Source organism: Ammospiza caudacuta, chromosome 6 (assembly GCF_027887145.1).
Source record: "Ammospiza caudacuta isolate bAmmCau1 chromosome 6, bAmmCau1.pri, whole genome shotgun sequence".
Classification (NCBI taxonomy): domain Eukaryota; kingdom Metazoa; phylum Chordata; class Aves; order Passeriformes; family Passerellidae; genus Ammospiza; species Ammospiza caudacuta.
In genome coordinates this window covers 32,698,394-32,722,874 of record NC_080598.1, presented here as the reverse complement: position 1 = coordinate 32,722,874, position 24,481 = coordinate 32,698,394, and the positions used below count along the sequence as shown (strand labels likewise).

Here is a 24,481-nt window from a genome sequence, read left to right as displayed (position 1 = left end):
GTTCTGTTTATTTTCTATCTGAACCATGTGCCTTTGCTTATTGCACTGACTTGGAAGATTAAGCTGTGCCTCAACTCTAATCAACAGGCAGCTTCCTTTGAACACACCCAGCAGGAAAGATGAAGCTGGGCAGGCTTGGGCAGACAGGGTAAGGGCATGAATAAAACTTCCTTTATGGCACTGGTCATTATGTAGCCCTCAGATTACAGCCTCCATGAACTAGGAAACTGAGCTGCTCTGAAAAGCAGTTTCCTGCAGCATTTCCCTAGGAATCAAGCACGTATTAGGCTGGCATCCAACATCAGCAACATATTCCTTTGGGTGAATGTCTCTCTCAGACAATGTTTCACCTATCAAAGTAAATCACACAGAAAGGCCACTAAAACAGACAGTTATCTGTATTAAATCCACTGGAACAAGTCAATATTAAGCAAGGTAATGTTGCACAGGCATTCTGTGATGAAGCCAGCAGCTGTCACAGTATGACATAGTGTCAAATCTTACACTCCTATAGAATGGTGACTACATCAGATATATCTACATCCATCTCTTCAGAGCTGAGCAGTGGATTTTTACTATTCTCCAGCTACAAGGAACCATCCCATGCCATGGAATTAGAGGAACCACTTCAATTCCAACCTACTTGTCTTTTGTGCTTGGTGTGTCTCTGTGAACCCACAGCATAAGCAAAAGCCTTATCTGAGGAGGTGAGACTAGGTGGTATATAACCTCCTTTGTTCACTGAGTGTAGACACGGCCCTAGCTTCATTTAGAGAGAAAAAAAATAACAGATTTTCTTTCATTCAAGTGCAGGAGCATGCAAAGTGGCAGCTCCCCTGCCAGTCTTCCCCTAGTACATGTGCCTTTTTCTATTTCTGTAGAAATGTCATCACTGTGTAGCAAATTTGACCCCATGCTGACCGTGACCATCAGGGTTATTAACACCCTGACAGAGTGTTTAGTATTAACACAAACCCCTCCTTAGCACAGATCCATCTGAACAAGCCGCGTGAAGATCTGCCAGCCTCTCCTGGAGGAAAAGGAGGAGCAAATCTCTCCCTGCAGATAGCTTTCCTATCAGTTTGCAAGTAACAACACCAGGAGCATTCTTGCCAAAGGTTAAAAAGAAATTTTTGGCTGAAAGCTGGGAGAGGTTTCCTGATAGGAAAACTTACTGAGCTTGGGCAGTCCCAAAGGAAGGGCTGGAATCTTTAACGTGTGAGAAACTGGAGACTCACCTAGATAAAGCCAGCAGATTTCAACTTCAAATGCAGAAAGATGTGTGATCACAATATCTCTTAGGGAATGAAAATGAAGATAGCACTACTGAAAGCAAGCTACTTAAGTCCAAGGCTAGCTTGGAGATGAGCAGAGAGCTACACGTGAGCAAGACTCTGCTCCCAGCAGGAAAACCTTCACCCCTCAAGAGCAGTGGAGCAGCTCATTCCAACAATGATACTTCTTCGTGCATGAGTTAGGGCTCCCTGGGGCTCTTCCAAGACTAGGGCCCCAAGCCCTATGAAATTCCTCCCAATTCCACCACTTTCAGTTCCATCCTACTGTACACCAGCTAATCATTATTTCAAATCACCTGTTTCAGCTGATGCCCATGAAAAGGGGCAAGGTAATAAAGACTGGCCAGGCAGCTCCAAGCCTCACACTGAAGCACCCCAGCTGCAGGGACACTTTAGGGACCCAAACACAGCAGATCAAACAAAAGACAAGCCACCTGTCCCCTGATTCCTTCCACAGCTGAAACACACACCCAGAAGAGCACTGACCCAGATGAGGCTGTGGAGGTGTCTTGGTTGCAATTCCATTTACATGAACATAGCAGTGGCAGAGGCATGAAAAGGAACAATAACTTGCCAGACTCTAGCTGAGCTAGCCACAAGGAAATCTATAGCTTCACCATGGAGGAGGTATTTTGTTTTAGTGGTGGCAGACAGCAAACCTGCCCTAGACAGACACCAACCTGGTTCATTCTCTGCTTTTGCTGACTAAAGATTATCAAAGCTCTTCATCTTTCAACCCTAATTCAGGCAGGGACTCCTCTCTTCCTCCAGCTATTTCCAATCCTTGCAGCACACAAGGTTGCCAAGGCAATTATTGCAATGTAACATAAAAAACATTATTTATTAACTAGCAATCAGGAAAGGAGATGGAGGGGAAGGAAAATTCAGAGAGAGCAAGCACTTATTATATCTGCCAGAACTGAAGACACTGGGAAAGAAATCCAAAATTCATGTTTTTAGAAATATCTGCATATAACACAGCAGTACACAGACCACAGTCCTATACATATTGTGGTATATGAGGGGGTGTCAGAGCCAGCAGTCAATCACTGTCAACACTGACAGAAGTATCTTAGACGTAGCTCACAGCTGAGCTACAGTGAAGGTAAAAGGAGGAAGGGAAACCCCATCCTCTGCATATCTCTCACTTGCAGACCACCAGCTGAATCCCAAGACCTTATCCACAGTGAGCTGAATAATAGCAGACAGATCTGCACTAAATAGAAACTATCTAACCAATTAGCTGGGATGTCAGGCTATCACCAACACCAAGCTGGACTTGTCCCTGTTGTTTTGAGGCCTAGACTACACAAATAACTTCAGCTAGGCAGTGCCTGTATGCAGAAAAGAATTGTGCTTATTCCTAATATAGCTAGAATAGGAAAAATAGCCAGGAACAAACTCAATACAAAAGAGTGCTGACAGAAGAAGTTGCAAAATTTTGGGAAAACATGTGGCTATACACTGGCTGGCTACCTTTTGCAAGTACACACTGCCAATGCAGGCCTGTAGCCTAGACACAGCCCCAGTGACAGAGCAGAAAACACAAGTTGCAGAAGAATGCTGCCCAAACAAGAAGTACAGTGCAGAACTCTGGGCAGCTTGGAATGATTTCACCTCTTTATCTCATAGATTTCTGTGTATGTGTATACACAGAAACACACACAGCATTGCCAAAGGCACACACAACTGAGATGCCACTAATTGCTCCCTAGAGCTGGAAGAGAACTTGAGGTGGATCTCTAACCTACTATCCACTGCAATGGCTGTCTCTCAGCAGCCTTCTCTGTGTTTATATATACCTCAATTGGTTTCAAATATCTAGCATAAAAAAGGTTACCTTCCCTTCAGCACACATCAACTGCCATAGCTAAGGACTAGGCTCTTAAGTTCCTCCCAGCTATTTGCTCAAGATTTCAGCTGTTGTAGAGTTCTCCAACATACATTTAATCTCACCTCTTTAGAGTAACTGAGGCAGAACAACAATAAAAATGATACAGAGAGCGTGAGAAGACTTCAGAAGGTCGGAGGGAACCAGATGAAGGATGGGATCAAAAGCAATCAGAGATCAAAAGATGTTGGTTCCATTTAACCTTACTCCAAAAGTAAAAATCCCCTCCCATGTACATGGAATTTGGCTAGAACAATCACACTATTTTTCACCCTAAAAAGCCTGCAGTCAATATCAACAAATAACTCACTTTCCTTCACTCTGTTTTTGCTTGGCTTTGGCTTAGGGCTTTGTTGGTAACAGAGTGCTCTGCAGCATTTACCTGCCTGGGTTTGTCAGGCACACATTGCTTAGCTGCATTATTTTCCCAACATTAGGCACGGAAATGTTACTCTAATAATTCCTTTTCTTCTTGCTGCTGTTTGTGTAAACAGGTACAGTCTTCCCCCTGTGCTGACTCCAGACACTAAAACTGATCAGAAAAACTGATTGCTCTGGAAGACAGTAAAGATCTAAAAGGTTATTGAAAAGCAGATCAGGCATTGTACAATTTATGGCCTCTGGGATGCTAATTTGATTAGGTCATTTACATTTTGCTCATTTGCATGGTGATCCAGGAGCCCAGGTCTGCTGGTCATGGGCTTCAATGTTTATTTCCCTAGCTAACACCAAGCACACATGCACTTAAAAACACACAGTCCAGCAGGAGACCTGATGGACAAGCTTTTTGTGTTAGCCCCAGCAATGGTACACAAATTATGCTCTTGGTGACATTTCATTATGCTCTAGGTGACATGAGCACAGATACAATGAAAGTGGATCTCAGCAGACTGCAGGAATGCCAGTAGGACAAGAACCCAGTTTGATCTTCTATTGCACTGCTGGGTCAAGACACTGGGAGCAGCATAAACCACTTAGTGGTTATTGCAATCATCCATTCAGCAATCTTGTCTCCAAACCACACAGGGAGTAAAATTTGGAGCAGCTTGGTATCATGCTACCAGAAAAAGTATTTAAGTAAAATTGAGTTTTCTGACAAATGCTTTTTTGGCACCTGATACCTACATGCTAGGAGAAGCCCAGAAGCACTGCAGACGACTCAGTGCTAAGTGGGAAGCATGTGACAAGCGTCCAGTGAGGGCACACAAACCCCTCAAAGAGCATTTTGAACACCAGAAAACTGGTTTCTATCCAGCTCTCCACAGAAATGTTAAGCCAGATTTGACTCACTAGTCTGTGACATTAGCACAGAACTATTCTCACATTTGGTGTTACAGAGTTTGCCAGCTTTTGCTCATCAGCTGGGACTGGGGCATGTGTGCCTCATACCAGGCAGTCTGAAAGCAGGAAATCAAGGAGGAAGCTCATTAAGTTCACGCTTCACCAAGAAGCCTGAATGTACTGATTCACCCCTCCTTCCTTCCCCCCCAGTCCTGCAACTGCCAGCTTGTGCTGAAGTTCTCCAATTATGTGTATCAAGCTAATTCTTTTCCTTCTTTACTTCTAAGGTGCCAAGCATCTGCTCTGATAGACAAATGGATTTGTACCTTTCGTAGCTTGCCGTAGTCGATGAGCTCTGGACGGTGTCTATGAATTAAAGCACAGAAACCAAGGCCATCCTTCCAACTATGAGAGAAACACAAGAGAGAACAATGAACATTGCTCAGCCATGGAGACACACAGTAGTGAGCATGAGGGAAGGCACCAAGGCAGTGAGACAACTAATTCTGGTTTAGTTTCCAACTAAGAGTGCTTCTGTTAAGTGCTAGGAATGAGAGATATCTTGTACGTGCATGAGACTGCAATGAAGATTCCTTTCAACCCCTATAAAAATCCATTGTGATTACAACTTGCCCATTGAGTTGGGACGTCATTTTTTGCAGTTCTCTGTGCTGAACCCTCTGTGCATGTCCCATGCAGCACACGAGCTTGAGATTGAAAAAAGGTGTAGACCCAAGCCATAAAGGAGGAACAAGGACATTCCTTAGGGAAAAGGCAGATGTCCCCAGCCAGCTGCACTGATGGCAGTTAAGCTTAGAAGTGCTTTACTTTGTATGGCTCATACAAGGCTCCAAGATGTGCTGGAGAAAACACTATTATGTAGCATCTTCACTGGAACATCTGCTAGCTTGGAAATACGAAAAGCAGAGCAAGAGAACCTCTTCTTCCTTCCCAGCTCTGCCATACTACAAAAGTTAGGAGGCAGTCCTTTTGTCATGGCTGCTAAAGCATTCTGAGTTTTCACAGAGCAAAAGCTCTCTTACTTAGCCCATGCCACAAATGCTGCTCTTGGAGGACTTAATGCCCTGAAGAACTTTATGAAAGGAGCAACTGTAACCTGAATGAGGTACTTGGATCCTCTTAGAACCTCTGCCTCCAGCTTCCTAGGCATCTCTCTGGACCACACTGTTATTTGTGTAATGTGCACGTGCATTGCCATGGGAAGTCTGCCAGGAATATTGTTGAACATACTGACAGACATAGGAAAATAACACAGATTGTAAAACTAAGTTCTTGCCTGTAACTCACCTGATATGGAAGTTCTGGATGTTTACATTTTTGTAGGGGGCTGTCTTCCTCTGACACCATAACAAAAGTCCTTCTTTAGCAGATGTTTCTAGGGAAAGAAAGAAAAAAGAAAACACATCAATTAACTAATTTTCTTAGAAAACAGAAGTCTCTGGAGCATATGCTAGAAAGCCATCACCAAATCCTCTTTGGTAAAGACTGCACTAAATTGTGCTTTATTAAATTTCACTTGTCAGAGAATTTCTTGTTTGGTAAAGTTTACTAGGATAGTTTTGTTACTATTATCTTCTTAATGAAGTTCAGTAATAAGGAGATAGCTTTTTGGAACTGGAGAGTCTTGTAGGACTCTTAAGTGATAAGTTTATTTTCAGGCTCAGTCAATCCTTTTGAGCTACCCTTGAAATCTCTTGTAGAAGAAGCATCTGAAAAACTCATCTCAGTGTGCTTGAGCTTGGCCATAAATGTTCATGAGATGTCAGGGCAGCTTGGGAAGGGTAGCTGCCAAGGATCCTTCAGTGACTTACTTAAGAGGGCATTTTGGGCCATTTAGGTGGCAATGCCATTTAATTACTCCAGTTTTCCACTACTGAACAGTGTCAGGAAAGAACTAAAATTTACCTTCAACTGAGATATCCTGAATGGCAAAACGAAGGATGATGGTCCAAATCATTCCAAGGGTCATTTTAACATTGCCATCCACAATTTCTGTGGGGAAAAAAAAAAAGGTAGAAAGAGAAGAAATAGACAAAGTTGCAACTGCAAATCCTTGTAAAAAAGGAGCACTGGGGAACATTCCCTTTTGCATATGGAAGGAACGGAATTCCTGCTAAAAACTGTTTTTCCCTGCCTTCCCAGATGTTCTGCTGATAGGTACAGTAACCCATAATCAGATTTTGCAGGACAATACTGAGAGCAAAACAGACACAGATGATCCTAAAGATTGGGAATAAGCACTGATTTAGATCAGTGTAATTCCCCACACAGGCCTAAAAGCACCTTCCTCCAGGTATAATTAGTACTACTTAGAAGTCAGAGAAGCCAAACTGGGAAAAGGAAAAGCCTTACTTCTCTTATCCCGTATCTACTCCAAGTCACCTACAGAACTGCCCCAGCATAAACATACCAGAAGAACCAGTGACACTTCCCAGAGCAGATGAGCTCTGACAGCTGGTTTTGTCCTGTGAACAAGATACGACCAAGAAAACCATACACCATAAACATTTTCATTTCAAACAAGCCTAAATACATCAGACTTCCTGTACAGGACTTCTTTCAGTCATGTAATTGCTAAAGGACAATTTCTCAATGTCCACACATCCTGGTGGAAGAAGAACCAAAGACTCATGCTGACCAGTCAGCACAGAACATAACATAAACCATGACTGTGAGCAGATTGCGCTTTACTCCTCATTAGATTCCACAGCATAAATCAGCAAGGGTCAACAACTTGGAGGCTTTACAAGGCAACTGTGTGAGCTATGATCTGTTTAGGATGAAGGATCAAGGTCCTGAGAACAACAAGTGCTTGGGGCAATGCTGGCCCAGAAAGAAGCTTCCATCATGTATGGACTAGAGCCAAACAGTGAGCAGATGGGTCTCAAGTACTGATGCTCAACATCTACAAAAATTCCACAGATATATATATATATACCCACACACAGTTACAGAATTTACAGCCTTCACATTTTTGGATAGTGAAACCAGCTGAGCTGTTTTCTCCTACTCATTCTCTGACAGGTCCCTGTATGGCAGGATCTTTCACAAATAAATGACAAGTTACAAGAGTATTTTCAGTAAGAAAATGTTTGGAGGTAGAATAATTCAAGTCCCAATAAGATTGTCAAAAACCATTTTTGTACTACTGTAGACTCCTCCATGCCACTTCTTTCATAAAGCTGCCCAACAGGAATTGGGCTCTGGGGCAAGTACAACTTGTGGTATAGGCAATTGACGCCTGTCTGGATAATGCCACAAAAGTAACTCTATTTTAATCTTTCCTTTTAAGCTGTTAAAAAATTGCCTTTCTTCTTATGAAAAAAATTCAAAATGTGAACCTCATTGTATTCAAAACCAACATGCCAGCAGTACACACCCCAAAAACAGATTTTCAGAAATTGTGTCCAAATTCCTGAAAACTTGTGATTTAGAGATACATGTCATGCAACTTCCAGTGTAAATCAGAATTATAAGCTCTACTGTCCTTTGACATACATCTGAATTAGTGATTTACAGAAGCAGAAGACAGAAAGCAAGACATGCTACCTCGTTCTACTGCAGTAAAACTCTGTCTCTCCTCCTTTCTAAACTTCAGAGTACACTAAGATCTTTTATTGGGTCATCAGTTTGTCCAAAATTAAACAGCCAATAACTTTTCAGTTCAGTACAAAAAACATACAGTTATTTTGCTGGCATGAAAAAACTGTGTTTGCCTGTTGACGGTTTTCACACAAATTAATTTTTTACAGACATTTTGAGGTCAGGGGGGTTGTCTGCTAGGCTGATGCAAGAAAATGTCAGACGATGGCAAGTGTATTCAGTTCTGTACTTTTTGTATTCTTCATCACTCCAGTAAAGCACTGCAATCAAGAAGGAGAATCCTCACTATTTTTACAAATACCTGAGATACTGCAGCTAAAATATACAAGAAAGTATCTGTATTTTCAGCTTGTTTGTTTTGTTAATGTGATTGATAATCACTGGGATCTTCAAAAATCAAAAAACCCAGTGCTTGTAAAACCCCCAACAGTTGGCAGGACTCTTCTAGGATGTATTTAAGACCTGAAACTAAATGGAGCTCTTTAATGGGTTTGATTAAAATCTGATGACAATACTTTAATGCTGAAAATGCTTCACGAATAGTAATAAATCAATCAGTGAGCTGAAACAGGTATTACTGCTCCAAGGATTTAAATTGGAAATAAAGGTCCAGACACTTATCGACAGTGTAAAGTTGCTAACATAGTGTAAGAACTCAGCACTACGTTCTGGTCACATTCTAAAATTCTAAAGTCAGCTGGTGGAATTAAGGTGGAAGCATCCCTTCTTTCCCAGTGCTCTTCACAGCACAACCCATTTAAAAAGAAAGATGTGCTCCCTGTTCCCATATCTGATTATTCTTTAGCACAGTGCACCCAAACAAAGCTGCTGTGGAGGAAATCCAGAATGTTTCTACCACTTCATCTCTACATGTCATTTTACTTTACACAGTGCCACCATGTACCAAGCAGATACTGGTGTCAGTGAGATTAGCGAGTGATCCATCCCAGGACACACATTTAACAAGCTACACAATCCTCTATCTTTTTTTTTTTTTTTTGTTGTTGCTCTTTGAAATAGACTTGACAAAATGGTTATTATTTATTAGAAGCAGGCAAGCATTTTTCATTTCTAGTGCTAAAAATCCTCTCCTGGAAACCTGGTTACAAAGTCAACCCGACTGATCACAAGACTCTATGCTCTTTAGCCCTCACTCACTTGGTCTTCCATCCCAGCACTCCCTCCTGCCAACCTCCTTTTCCTTCAGAATTCACCACCCTGCATCTGCTGCCAGTCTCTTTCTAGTATAGTAGGATAGGCCAAGAAACAAAAGCGAAAAACATGGCTGCAAAACAGGTTTGCATGGAGCTTTCTGCTTCCTGGTGATGAAGAAAAAGAAACTCCACAAGGATTGTTAAAAAGTTGAATATAACACTATATAAGGAAGACTCAGTAATGTGAGAGCAGTTCACGTATTAAAAGGCTTGTAATCAGACAGTATTTTCTAAAAGCCTGACTCTGCTTTCCAAGTGCTCTTTCTAGGCAGGGCCTCTGCAAGCACTGTGTGCACTTCAGCACCAGCAGCTGTTGCATGAACAGCAGCACAAGCACACGTTATCAATGTGATTTACATTCAACTTGAGGGTTGATCAATTGCTGGCTAAAGCTGGTGAAGCATCTGCATCCACTAGAGGGAAATTTTTTGCAACAGTGAATATGCTTTCACCCAGTTCCTATCACTGCACCGAGTACTAAGCAGGCAAGAACTACAGGACTGTTGGCCACAGAGACGTGCCTTTTGAAATGCCACCACCTCTTTTAAATGCATGAACTCATTTTGAAAAATGCAAAAATTATTAAGCTTCCTTTCCTGCTACAGATAGTTAGAAGCAGAATCAGCAACACAGAAACTGTTATCCCCTCCTAGATACTTCTGAGCTGCCCATGAGAGCAGAGCCTTGGGTTACCCCATGGAGAGAGGTTGCAGGGCATGAACAACTGGCAGGGTAGCATTATGATCTGGGAACTGGAGACCTAGAACAACAATGGTGACAACAAAAAGGGCTGCTCTGCATTTTGTTTGTCAAACAAAAGCCAAATACAGCAGACAACTATCCATGTCCCTGTCTTCAGAAAGCATGTTGCTCCTGATGGTCCTGTCAGATTTAGGACAGACAGCTGGCATTGTTAGTGAGGGTGTAGCTCTCAAGTCTCTAACAGAGTGGACAGGACAAATAAATGCTATGCTTCACGCACTGACATAGGGAGACCCTATCTTCCCCTTTTTTTTAACAGTGAAATAAATGTATCCTTGCACTGCCTGGTGCTTCCGTAGGTGTTTTACTCAGTTGGGACTTTTGCAATCACTGAAATCCCTCAGCTTTACTTCTCCTTTTACTTGTGCAGGTGAGAATAGGGGTCAGTTCACCCAAAATTATTTGTATGTTCAAGTAAGCAAGATCTGTTTAAGAAAACAGCAACTTTCTGTGTAGATTTTAGTAAAAATAAACCAGTCCTAGGGTGACATACTTGACCTATTCAGCTTGTTAAAGCCCAGGAGCATTTGACATGAATATGGAATCGATTACAGCAAAAGAAGGCTCCTGAGGTGTCAGATGACAGTGAGATTTAAAAGCAGATGAAAACCATTTGGATAGAGTCTTCCTTGATCCAGATTACACAGGTCTGCTGTATGCCACAACATACTTTGATTCTATACACATACTTTGATTCTGGCTAACAAAATGCTTAGATTAAAACAAAGCAAAACCAAACCCCCCAAAAAACCAGGACATTGATGGCCAATATGTACAGAGATCTACAGCTGGACTGCAGACCCTTCACAGAGGACCTTGCTGCCCAGCAGACACACAGGGATGGAACAAGCCCCTGAGGTAAGGAGTGTGCTCCCTCAGCCAGTACCACCACGCTGCTGCTGCATGCTGGTTTGCTTCTCTGGGAGAAAAGCTCCCTAGAAAACCTTCTACATCAGTCCAACCTGACCACAGTATCTACAGCTCATTGCTTGGTGCAGAATTATTACCAGCTCATTGGCTGGCAGACCTTCTACCTTGCTGCTACATGATGTCTTTTAAAAGTCTCAAGCAAGTCCCTAAAATTCATGCTTCAGAAAGGTTCATAATCCCTTTCATAGACAGAATAAACTTCTGTGCTGTCCAAAGTAAATTCCATTTTTACAGCTGATGTGCAGTTTACTGCGCAGCAAGCCCCTGACAGGCTGGGCAGAAGTCCCTGCAGCAGGCTGTGCTCCTTGGTGACAAGCAGAGTGGCCTGGGCTCGCTCTGTGTGCAAGGGTAGGCAATGGGGTGGGCAAATCCATGCTGTGACCACACTCACATGGCCTGAGAGGCATCACAGCACAGGCCCAAGCACTCTGTATAAAAATCAGAACTAACCTTAGGCTAAACTGCAGTGCCTTGCCACCTCTGGTAGTTTAAAGAAAGCCACATGTATTGTCCATATAGCTGCATAGGCACCAGGACAAAGAAAAGCCAGGAACATTTGGCAGGGGAGTTCAAGATCACTATTCAGATTGATGTGGATCATACTTCTGTCACAAAATGGCACTTCACAGCCTGTTTCTGAACAGGGTAACTGCTGTCAGTCCATACTGAATAAGTGGGCCCTGGTGATCTTTGGTCACAGATCACTTGACTTGCAAATGACTTCTAAGTGCTGTGAGATGCAGTCACAGCTGACTCAGGAACAGGACTCAGGAGATGAAAAAAATAAATCCCTCAGAAGAAGATGAAAAGAAACAAGTGCCAGGGAGAACAGGAAAAAAAAAAGAGGGGAGGGGATTTAGGAAGAAAGAAAGATAGGGTTACCTATACTCTGGAAAATTTTAAGGAGCCATTTAAGGTAGACCACCTCTAGGTGCAGATCCAGCTTCCAGTTTTCTAGTCTCAAAAGGGTCCAATACAGATATGGACTATTGTATCAGACACTGCATGCATCAGTCCTTTTGTAAAGGCACAAAATGACCTCAGATGTGTATTTGTGTTCCATAAACCATACAGCCAACAACAGCCTCAGGTTTCTACTGCTGAAAAAGCTGAGAAATTTGAAGGAAAGTTTTGCATGCAAAAATCAGTATAATTCAGCCATTGACCCCTTTTTGCTGTTCAGTACCAAAGACAGTGAAGAGGCATCTGCAATGTCCCTGACATTAGTTCCAAGTTATTCCAAAGTCTCCATAAGTTAAAGCAGTGTGCTGAGGTAAAGGTTTTGGTAAGGCAAACATAAGCACCTGCAGTGGCTGAGGTAATCTGCCTGATCTGACATGGAACAAATGAACCATAGGATGGGTGCAGGTCTTGGAGATGCCCCAAGAGAATGTTTGAAAATTCAGAACTGGGGACAGCATGCCAAAACTGCACTGACCTCATGAGCTAAGAACAGGCAGAGCTCAGCCCTGCAGCCCCAGGACTCTCCCAAAGAAGGAATACACATCCAGAACTGTATCATGGGCTCACTTCCTGGCTGTGTCATGAGTTTCCCTAGAGAAACCAAGTACTTCCATCTGCAAGGTGGAGATAACAAACCTCCCTCATTTTCCATGGTCACTGTAAAGACAAACCTAGAAATATCTCAGAAGCAGAGTATCTCCACAGCAACAATGACAACCTGAATCCATAGGAAGAACTTACAAACAGATCCAGAACAGAGAAAAGTGTCATGAAAACCTGTAAGCCCTTCTGGAACTTGGGTGACATATCTGTGAAACATCCACCACCTCTGCTAAAAAGAAAAAATCCTACACAGCTGCCTGGCTTCTGCATGGTCTGCAAGTTCTTGAGGGCATCCCAGATGCTGCCCACACTGGTCTCTACACAGTCATAAAGGCTTCCAGCCAGAGCATCCAGCTACATAGGGTGCACAACAAGAAGCCTGGAAGCCATGAAAACTGGAACCTCAGGGGTCCTTGTCCTATCTTGGGGACTGCACTTGGCTTTGACCCATGCAATGTCCTCCAGCAAGAGATCCTTCTCCAGCAGCTCTGAAACAAGCTAAATACAAATAGTTGCTATGCTTCAATTCAGAGTTTTCTTAATTGGAGAAAGAAATATCTCAATTAATTTGTTTCTGCCATTGCTCAAAGTTTTCCTTAACTCATGAGAGCCAGGAGAAAAGCAGGATGACCTGACCAATAATCCCAAATGGAAATCAGGTTTGGCAACCTGGTGTGAAGACCAGATTTAAATCCAGAGTATATCCCATTTTTAACTCAATTGTTTATTCTGCAAGAACACAGTAGGGCTAGGGAGGTGCAAAGGGAAATGACATGCTGCTATGAAAGAAAGGCAAGGGCTAAGCACAGCTTGGGCTCAGAAAAATCAGATGGTTCCTTTACCTTCTGCTCCAATGGATACTAGCTTGACTCCTTTGCTGGCAATGAAATCCAAGGCCTTGTTCACATTGGATATTTTGTGCACTCGCATTTTGCCTCTTTCAGGCTTCGCCAGACGTTCTCCTAGTAAGAAAAGAGGCAAAAAAAATAGTATTAGAAAACAGTTCTGAACCTGCTCTTCCCTGGTGCATGTTTCCTGTGGTGTGGCTCCCAGTGCTCAGCCTGGCAGAGAGACTTCCCTGCATCCCTTCAGGACAGCCACACTCACCATTTTAAGCACTCCCAGAAAAAATCAGACAGAAAAGTATATTTTTGATGCATCCCAGGTAAGTAACACAGAACCTGTCCTTTTCAGAGGACATTTGCATCAGAAAGGAAAAAATCTGTTAAATCTCCACTGGGCTTGGCAATGGAACTAACCTCCTCTAGCCACAGATAACGAGGCCTGGAAAGAGCACAAACTCTCCCCCTACAAAGACAGGCAAATCTCTCCTTGGAACTACCTACAGTCAGCTATGAGGGAGAGATCTTGTACCTTGCCTTTTATTTCCCCCAGCCAAGATTCAGACCTCCTACCTCTCTAGTCTCTCCACTGAATGGCCAAAACTGCCTGTAGCAGGAAATAAAATTACTTCTTTGGCAAAGTGGCTTTAAAACTGTAAGGACTGTCACATCAACTCCTTTTCTTTAAGTCTGATGTATTTCTAACTCCATACTAGGTCTTTTACACAAGTGCATTTTAAATGTTTATACTGAGGCACAAAGAAGGAAGCAGCCTAGAAGAGGTTAATCTCTGACAGAAATCAGTCTTAGGATAACACTCAGCTCCTGACTGCAACAAAGCTGGTAGATTTGGAAAAGCACTTTCCAACCTTATTTATTTGAAAGAGGTACATTAAGTGCAGTCATGTCCTTCTTGATAGACTGCTTGTAACTACAGTCTGCTCTTATTAACAATAACCCAAACATTCAGAGTAAGCAAATTAAAGCTTGGACAGGTGGACCTTCCAAAGAAACCTCTAACAGGAATATAATTAGATGGGATTTCAGGAACCACCTGTATATGACAACATTAGAAGTGAACATCCACTTCCAGATCACAAGCTCCAGAATACAAAAACAATCTAAAGAAAACCAAAGCTGGTTTTGTACTTAAAAAAGGTATAATTAAAAGGAGATCAAATGGGCAAGTCTAGGCAAGCCACTTGACTTATTCAGTTCCAAAAGTCTCCTGCTATATTTTGAACTGAATTTTTAAGTCAATGTAAGCTGACTCAAACACTTTTTTTGAGGTTTAAGTGTGAGAAAGAAAAGCACTTGCCTTGTTTCCTAACACAGGTGTGAAGAAAAGCTAAAGCAGAGAAGAGAATACTATCTCCATAACAATGCCATCTAAAGGAAAAATGTCTGGAAATTACAATCCTTTAAAAGTGTTTCAGTGGTTACTGTAAACTGGTGCCATTACCTCTCACACTAAAGCATAAAACTAGATTCATTTTTAAAAGAAAACACTGATGTCTGACAATTTAAGTTAAAAGATGTATTTTATGGTACTGCCTCCTTCCTAGGATTAAAAGAAAACCTGAATTCTTTTGCTTGAATGGAACCTCAAGTACATGCCACAGTAGACTGCTTTATTTTTCCACTTGGATAATCTAGTCATTCTGAAAAAAAGCCGAAGCATTTTTGTGACAGTTATTTGCAACAGTTTCACAATGACATTTTCATGTGTAATTTTACAATAAATTTAAGCAGTCTTATGCAGCCAAATGTCAACAAATGGGTTGAGCCAGCTAAAACTTCCTTCAGTTCAATGTGACTGTAAACTAGCCTTGCAAAAAGAAAAATAAAGACAAGTGATTAGGTTTCAGCTGGGACAGCAAGCTGATCCAATTCACCTCGTGGCCCATGTGCAATGCCAGTGCAGTGGAGAGCAACTGACCTGCCCTCCCTGGGGCTGGGGAGAGCAGGATTGCTCCCCCTGACAGCCATGAGATCCTCAAGTCACTGATGGTGATGACAAACCTTCTCAAATTCTAATCCTTTCTCTGTGAACTTTTTTAGCTTTCAAAACCCAATGACCATTTCCTTCAGACTTGGACTTCATTAGAGACTTAGATTTCCAGAAAAAAGCATCATTTGGTTCCATGCCATACATTACTAATGATGTGGACTGTTAAAAGGAAGCTGGCTAGAAATATGTTCTACTTTGAGCTATTGGCATCACTGGCTTTATTTCTCAGTACTTCTCCTAGCTGACAAAAGGAAAATGGTCTACTATTTGCTTCCATTCTGATTCTCATGTAGTAGTCCGAGGCTGCGCTGTAAAAGCCAAGCAATGCAAGGATGTGTTGGCATAGAAGTTGTTCCCTGCAAATTTGTTTAGGAAAAATTTCAATTAGTGACTCTCTCTGTTTGAACAGGGAAAAAAAGCACCCTACAACTTTATTTTAAAAGCACTAAATGTAAATTCAGCCTTTTTCAGTCCTGTATTATTTTTAAAATGGCTTTATCAGGGGAAGGAAACATACATGGTGAAAAAATGAAAGTGTATCCTTTGGGGCAGGGGGTTGCAGTTGTTACTTCCAACCACAGAGGCCAATCAGAGAGGACCTGCAATGAAGAAGTCCCAGCACAGTCCATGGAACTTCCCCTGCTGTACAGTGACTGGGAACAAGGGGCTCTTGTGGGGCTGAAAGGGGACCTGTCAGCAGCACAGCTCACCACCAGAAGGTACCATACTGAGTAAAACTGAAGCACTCAGACCATCATTGCTTTCCATACTTTGGGAAACTGCACTGGATGGGAAAACTGCTTCCTACTTGCCTGGCACCAACGTGTTTCCAAGGACACCTGTGAGGATCTCCCTCCCTGAAACAGGTTTCCCACAGTCCCAGTGCAGTCCCTCTTCCACCCCAAGGTCTCAGGAAGCTTCCCTGCTGAGGCTCCATCCCTCCTGCCATGGCAGAGTGCAGCAGGCACCCTGCAGCAGGGGCAGAGGGAGGGAGGGAGATAGTGCTCCCAGCCAGGTGGAGGAGGCACTCAGCTCCACATGGCTCTCAGCCAAGCTGACCCAGCACTCTCATGGCTGAAAGCTCTTACAGCCTTCTACTCAGGGTTAGAGGAGATCAGCCAGACACAGAGTAACCCTGCCCATGCCAAATTTTCATCAGCAGTCCCCCAAAATATGTGAAGAGGAAAGTGTGAGCCAAGAGCTGAAAGGAAAGGCCAGAAGCTGGAACTGGAGAGCTAACAGCCACCCAGAGACTCACCATTTTGGCAGATGATGAGTGGCCATGGCAAAAACGTACAGGTGAGCCCTTGCCAAACATCAGGGGACTCCTGACCCTCATACACTGCTCCCCATATGGGCTGCTACTGCCCCAGCTATGGACTGAAGGGGTTGCTAGAGGAGCTGGCAGCTGGAAGGAGGCTCTGCATGAGCAGGGGGGCTCACAATGGATAAGGGAACTGCAGTGATGGAAGTGAAATGAGGAAAACGTGTGCTATGTTTCTCTTTTTTTTGCCACTGGACTTAGGAGAGCTGCACTGTAGCTTCTGCTGCCTCTAGGGAGAGGATGCTCAGTCTTAAGATGTGAAGGACCACGGCCTCTGGTGGGATGCAGGGTGGATCTGACAGGCCTTGCCAGTGAGCTACCAAAGGGACAACAGCAGAGGAAGAGTGGGAGATGATGCAAGGAAATGAAGCAGCAGGAGATGCAAGATCCCTGCTTTAGCACCAAGCCTCATCAGCCTTCTCCTACACATCCTTCTCTCCCCTACCTTCCAATCCAGCCATTAGAAGCTCAGCCCTCAAGGCCCATCTGCCCCAGGGTCCTCTCTGAGGGAATATAAATACAGAAAATACACTAACAGTACTCTGCTACCTCATTTCTTACAAGCACTGCAGAAACAATGTGCACACTGCATAGCTTTGATAGTGTTTCAAACTCAGATCCCTCCAAACGACCAGCATGGGCAAACTCCCTGAGATTTCATTCTATATTCATAACTTCTTGAATAACACTGACAATAAACTGACAGAATCTTTACATAAAATGGAAAAAGGGAAGGTAAGGAAAGAAAAGGGACATAGGACAAGCTGTCTGAGTGCTACTATCATGGTCCTTTAATTGAAAAATATACCAAGGTCAGGAATTCAAGTCACAGGATTGCTGTAACTGGCTCAAAAGCCATCAAAACAAAGTCTGTGAGCTGGGGTGAACAATCCCAGTTTGATAAATACAGTCTTGCCCTCCTTCAATCCCTCCTACAACACTTTACTAAGGTATTTATTTCATGAGCACATCAAAAGGGATTACTGCTTACATGAAATAATCCCTGGGAGATATCTGTCTAGTAGTGGGACAATTGTGACACAGAATAAAAACAAATCTGACCTAACTTGTTCATGCCCCTGCTTTTATTTCAGAGAGATTTTGCTTTTCTTTGGGATTTTTTTTCCCCATGAAGGTTTGAGCATTAAGATCAGATTGAAACTAGAATGGAAAAACTTGAGTCATGGCTGAAACTGAATGACACAGAAGATTTACTGGTTTGACTCCCTTCTTCCAGTAACTTCTATCATACTCCCACTGCCATGATTTCCTAGTGCAGCATTCCCACACTTCCCAGAGCTGCTTCATCAGCCCTGCCAAGCAGTAAGAGCCACTGCCTGGATCTTCACAGGAGGCTGTGCATTCCTGACAGGCAGAGAAAAGCCAAGAAGCCAGAGCAGGAATGCAATAGGCAGCCTGCACAGGCCATGAGCTTTGGAGCACATTCCAAAATGGCCAGTGCTGGAGACATATATTTGTAGGGAGAAATTTGTTCCGAATCAGGAAGCAGCTGTTCTTCCATTCCAGCAAAAACTGCAGCATTACAGCCCTTGCAATCAGCATCCTGCACGGGCAGCACCACACAGAACCTCTCTCACCTGAAATGACTTCCAGAAGTAACATGAGTTTAAGACCATCCCTGAAATCTTCCTCTATGTTCTCAATCTGCGTCCCAGCCTTGCGGAGGTGAGAATTACACCATGCTGTAAATGTCTAAAACACAGAAAAGGAAAGGGAAAAAAAAAAAGCAGTCAGTAATCTTCCCACAAACCAAACAACAGTTCCCAACCAAATCAGTGCTGTAAAGTACCATGACAAACGCTCATTAAGTTCTCATCTCTCCATCCGATGTCCCTGTGGAGCACAAGCATTTGCACCTCTAAATACCCAAAGAAGATGCAGGATGTTTCTGTAGCCGAGGGAATCTGAGAGTCATTTCACAGCTCCAGCACATCTGATGTTCTGGAGAGGCTTCTCATTTTCTGTTTGGCTTAGAATACCTTGAAAGCGATTTTTAAGCATGCTAAGTGCCCAAATTGCTGAAGACTTCCAGTGGTATTAGATAGCACATACTAACATGAAGAACAGAGAACAGCATTCCAGATGATCTTGTCTCTAGAGAGGTGCTTGGGAGAAAAAAAGAACCATTCTTCAACCACTCTGATCTACTCTATCCCCACCAACGCTTAGACACTGAAGCAGAGCCTGCTGAGCTCCTCAGGCACATAAATCACATCCCGGTAGTGTCTGTCCCGCTGCCTCCATTATCCCTGACTAACTGCTAAGCAGACCTCCTTTTCCTGTGATCATCCCACCTTTCCCCCCCATCACATACATGGGGGAGTAAAAACTTTCTGAATGAGGATAATATCACCCACCTCAGCAGAAGCGCAGGTCCTAGAAAGGATACAGGTAATAACCATTACTTAGTGACACTACTGTCTAGCACAGCCCCAAACTCCCACTACTTGAGAGCCTCTGGCAGAAGCACCACTGCAGCCATCTCAAAAATGAAATCACGGCCACTCTGTAATTAATGATACCATGCACCACCACTGGAATAACAATCCGAGTCTGAAGTGCAGGACAGACGGAGGCCCAAAGTACAATACAGCCAGTACTATGCAGGCTAAACAAAACTCTTTTTTGAAAGCACCTTCTGACTTCAACTAGTCAAGACAAAAGTATCTCTCACGTGAGAGAAATTAATTTCACCACAACAGATGACAAGACATTTTTTGTGGTTGCAATCTGTAAGCCCATGCTCTGAACAATGGGCAAGTGGGGCACTGCCAGGGGAGAGACCATCTCTTCCAAGAGATGTGACAAGAGTTATCTCAAAAGAGTACCACGTGAACTAGTCTGAAAAGTTTCATGATCAAAGCACAAGGAGCAAATATAAAACATCTCAGACACCTCTGTGTGTGTGGCACAGACTTAGATAGCTGAATCAAAGAGCTGAATCTCACCTGAACATGCAGAAGCTGACACAAAACTACTGTTTGAAGAGTAAATGGTAGCAACCAGGAAGACAAGTTTGTTTGAGTGCTAATGAATGTGTTTCCCAGTGTTTGAATAGCAGACCAAGTAAACCCTTTCCTTTGTACAACCTGATAACCCCTCTATCACTCTCTAAATAGAAGTCTGAGGTTACTCAAAAATGAATGTATCCAAAAGCTCAGTGCTACCACAAGGAAAGTCTTCCCTCCCTCTCCCAGATGTGGTCCTGGAGCCAATTCAACTCACTGACCCAGCAAAGAAAATTGTTTACTTTCTTAAGGCTAGTATTCTGCTCAGTAGTGCATGGAGGCAGTTCAGCAGAATTTTAACAAGCCTCTACAAAAAAAATTGGGCACACAAGGGCCAAGCAGGAGGGTGGAGTGGACCACAGCAGTCATGCCATTTTAAGCTGCTGGGGAACCACAGAAGGAAGAACTCACTTAATACTGAATCACAGCACAGCAAAAATTCAGAAAGGCTTTACTACTTATGCCATGCATGGGATTTCAAAAGAAAGATTACTCCAAATGACAACAGGATTGTTCTTCATTGTCTCAAAGCTGGGCTTTCACTACTAACCTGCTCTCATTTGAGTTCACCAGACCACAAATAGCGTGGCAGAATCTTTCCTTGGAAAAAGCATTGCTCAACAGCTGCCAAGCCTTCCACTGCTGTGCTTTGGCCTTTTTCTCCACTGGGACTGTGGAATGGAGCAGGATAACAGCACAGCTGTAAATACTTTTATGGCAATGGCCCTTTGGACAGATGCATGTATTGTGAAAGTCTGGGATCTCTTTTTTCAAAATGGCCTGGTTTCCTTCCAGATTTGGAAGCTTGGAAAAAAGAAGAGTAAGTAATTAAGCACCTTTTATTGCTTTTTATTATTAATCCCCTGAGAAGAAAAAAAGGTGGTGTTTTTTTTTTGTGATGTTTTTGGGGTTTTTGTGGGGTTTTTTTGGCTTTTTTTTTGAATAAGAGTGGTTTTATTTGGAAAAGGGCCCCGTATCCTGAAGTATATAATTTTGGTGCTATTTTCTTCATTCTACTACTTGAGCTGTATTACAAAAAGAGAGGTTAATTTATTTGGCTCCCTTTTGCAGCCAGGCTACTTCACTCTTCCAGAAAAGGCAATGAGAACAGAGATGCTTTCAAATGCTATACCATCATCATTACATGTCAAAGTATGAGAGTAAGTTTTGTCAGAAAAGTTGTGGATGTCCATGAACCTCCTTCTCATATCTGGACAAAACACCTTGAGCTAGTGTCTGGACCTGAGTGACACTACAGAATTCATGTTGATTTGAGGAGGAACCCCAAGAGCTAACTCACAGGCCACAAGGCTGCACTTTTAGTTCTTGTCTGACTTCTCTGCTTTAAATCACTGATAATTCCAATGGAGCTCTACAGGGCATCTCTCTGCACAGTTTGAGGGTGGAAGAGAGTCACCAGTTCCACACTTCGAAGAAACACAGATGAAGTAAAATGCAAACCACAAATCTCCTAAACTTTGCTTTATTAATAAGCCTGGCAGAATAACTAGATCAGTGAGAGTATTTTTATTGCTGCAAGAGTCACCTAGGGCTTGGTAGGAAACAAAATCCCAGAGCCAGCACCAACTTCTCAGCTGGAACCATCTCCATCTCATCACGGCCTCAGATAGGCTGAGTGACACAATCCCACAGAACACTGCCATTAGCCATGAGTGGCAGAATGGACACTTCAGCTTCTCAAGAACAGGGACCATGAAGAGTGAATAGATGGAGCACAGACAGTTTCCATGAGACTGTTCCCAGATGCACAAACATTTTCGCAAAGCATCTTAAGGTCCCACAGGAATTCCAACGAGCATAATACTATAAGCAGCACAATAGCATATGTGAACAGCAACAACCAGCATCCCAGTGTGGATCCATTAGGCCATTTTAAAAGAAAGCAGGATTATGAATGCATTTAATAACTGCAGTGGGACTCACAAACTCTATTCACCACAGATCAACCCAGAACAAAATCTATCAAAACATAATCTTCAGAAAATAGCTTTATGTTGCATTTGCTGTACATACTGCAGAGGGGTAAAACACCTTCCTACTTCAAAGCAGTAAACCGGAAAGAGATCTGACAGATAGGAGAAGCCTGGAGAAATCAGAAAAGCAAAGGGAAGCAAGAGAAGGGAGAGCTGAAATTTTTGCTGTCCACTGAGTCTTGCAATCCTGGCAGTCTTGTTTAGAGCCAGTTTTACTGACTTGGCTTCATGCATCTGCACAGGATCCTTTTTGTTATTCTAGGAAAGCTCCTGAAACCTCCCACTCACCCCAGCCACCTTCTGGGCAGCACAGCCGCTCCTCCCCACGCCTTGAGTCACAGCTACCAGCGGCAACTGGCTCGGTGGCAGCTAAACCCTGCTGTGCTGCCTGGCACCAGCAAACAAGTTCTCAAGAGTGGAAAGGGCTGTCAAAAGCAGCCAGCCACCTTTCTGGTGCAGGCCTGGCCCTGGGAGCAGTGAGGTAAGGAAAAAACCACAAAAAACCACCACGCCTGCATTTGTTGAGGTGAGGTGACTTGCACCCAGTTCAGAGGGCAAAAATACACTGCCAGGCAAGAAGCTGCTCAGAAACAGCAGAGGTTCTTCCTTGCTCTTTGCAGACACAGAGTCTGGAGATTATTCTCCTGCTTACTTCTAGCTCCCTGTCCCAAAGACAAGAAAACAAATAGTCTGTTAACCTTGAGGCTTATGGAATTTTTAGAGCTGGAAAACTACTTACTGTTAAATAATAGCACAGAAACCTCACACCATAAATTTTCTGTGGCAACTGCACAAGAGGTGCAAACAGAGCTGTGTTTCTTGGCCCTTGGATCTTTCCATATATTGTACTTGCAATTTTATTTTTGGACACAACAGATTGCCAAGATACCCCTGCAGGTCTGCCTCTTGTTCGCTATGGAAGATGTCTGATGAAGGAGCACATGTGTTTGCATGTACATGGATGCATTTCTCATCAGTGCTCTCTGGACTCCCTGCTCCTATCTAGCTATGATTTGTAGCTTTTTGGGGTTGCAGTTTTGGGGTTTTTTTCCTTTTTCCATCCCAGCCTAAGCAAGATCCCTGACAACAAGATCAACTCTTGCTATTTGGCTGCTGGGTCCTGCATGAACAATAGCACATTGGTATTCTACCACAAAACAACCTGTCAGATAACAAAAAGAATAACAAATATTGAAAGTAAGCAAATACGATTAACTGTTCTGCTGCCTCAGAATATTTACTGCTGGGGTATCCTCTGCAAGGCTACCTGTACGCCTATTTTAATAGTCATGCACACCCTTTTTCTTGACACAACATGAGAAGTCCTTGCTTCTTCTGTATTAACCCTTTCCTAGTCAGGAGCTAGTTAAAACAACAGCCTGGTGATAGCTAGTCCTGCAACCAAAACTCTAATGAGACACCATCTTCAGCTAGATCCTTCCAGGTGTCTCTCAGTCCTGCCAACTGCAAACCTACCCATACCACTTGTGCATGTACACATGCACTCTCTGGTATTCTCTGCAATTCCCCAACATTTGCTTTTGTTCCTGAAAGCCAATAACCTTTCCCCTCCACACTTATTTCCAATCTGAGTACCTTTCTGGTACCAAAGTGGCTCAGGCAGAAATCCTGAAACCTAGGGAAGCAGGACAATAAGTGAACATTTTAAAGTTTAAAGAATGTTTCTTCCCCAAAAGCAGCAGCACCAATACCACTTGGAGCAAATCTAGAGAGCTCTTTGCTGAAAGAAGGCAGTCATAAGGCACTTTGGCTGCTGAGCAATTTTAGCAGTGTAAATGTCGAAGCTACCACAGCCACATAAATAACAGATACTAAAAAAATAAATAAATGGTCAGTTTCATCCCTTTGTGGCTGTGACAGTGACATTCCAGCTTTATCTGACCTTTCCAGATGCCTTTTACTTCTTGCCTTGCTAAATAACCCTTCCACACAGCCCTGCTTTCCATGGGTGAATGTAAACTTTCTGACACAGCCAAGGGACTGCCATATTTGTGTAACAGCCCTGGAGAAGCTGTAAGTGAGACAGAGCAGGGCTCATTGCCTCTCTTCTGGCAGGAGAAAGGTCTGGCTGGAGCAGAAGAATTCACTGGAGCACTGCCTCTCCACACCACCACCACTGTGCTCAAAGAGCAGCAGTGTTCACAGCCACCAGGGCACCCCTCATTCCTGGGATCCTGTGCTGGGGATGAATTTTAATCAAGTACTTCAACACAGCTCTGCTGTTGAGATTTGTCCACTAAGGTTTGGCTCCTGTTAAGAGGGCGACAGAGATGCTAGCACACAAATCTCAATCTAGTGGCACAGTTTGATGCTGTCTACACATGCTCTGCAAAGGGAGGTCTTGAGTGGGCTGAAAGCTATGGGTGCTAGCCCAGGCTTTCTTCTAGTGTTGTAGGGGAAATGACAGCAGGACTCCCTTTCCAGTCACCAGAAAAAAAAGCAGGATGTTCAAACAATTTCATACATGGCTGAAAAACAAAATGAATTTACCCAGCTGCAAGTGCTGCACTTCTGCCAGTCATGCAGTTAGCAGTGTCCCTGGGCTTCTGACTGCACAGCTGGGCTGCATTCCCTGCCTGGCCTGACACAAACCCTCTGAGGCTCCTGTTTACTGCAACACCACACACCCCTTACAGCACTGCTCGGAAAAGCAGCTAATTCTTGCAACAACTTTTACACCCAAGTCCACGCTGAAAG

The 24,481-nt window shown here is 43.3% G+C and overlaps 1 protein-coding gene across 6 annotated transcripts in view; it reads right to left on the bottom strand.

Annotated features, from left to right (window-relative positions):
* ACTN1 (actinin alpha 1) overlaps window positions 1-24,481 on the bottom strand; it is an 85,877-nt gene that overhangs the window by 27,011 nt on the left and 34,385 nt on the right. For all 6 annotated transcript variants that reach the window (XM_058806827.1, XM_058806829.1, XM_058806831.1 and 3 more), the window contains exons 2-6: window positions 18,339-18,453; window positions 13,406-13,525; window positions 6,394-6,480; window positions 5,776-5,863; window positions 4,794-4,872 (exon numbers count right to left, since the gene is read on the bottom strand). In XM_058806827.1, the coding sequence (XP_058662810.1) occupies window positions 4,794-4,872; window positions 5,776-5,863; window positions 6,394-6,480; window positions 13,406-13,525; window positions 18,339-18,453 (489 nt within the window). The remainder of the gene's footprint in view (window positions 1-4,793; window positions 4,873-5,775; window positions 5,864-6,393; window positions 6,481-13,405; window positions 13,526-18,338; window positions 18,454-24,481) is intronic.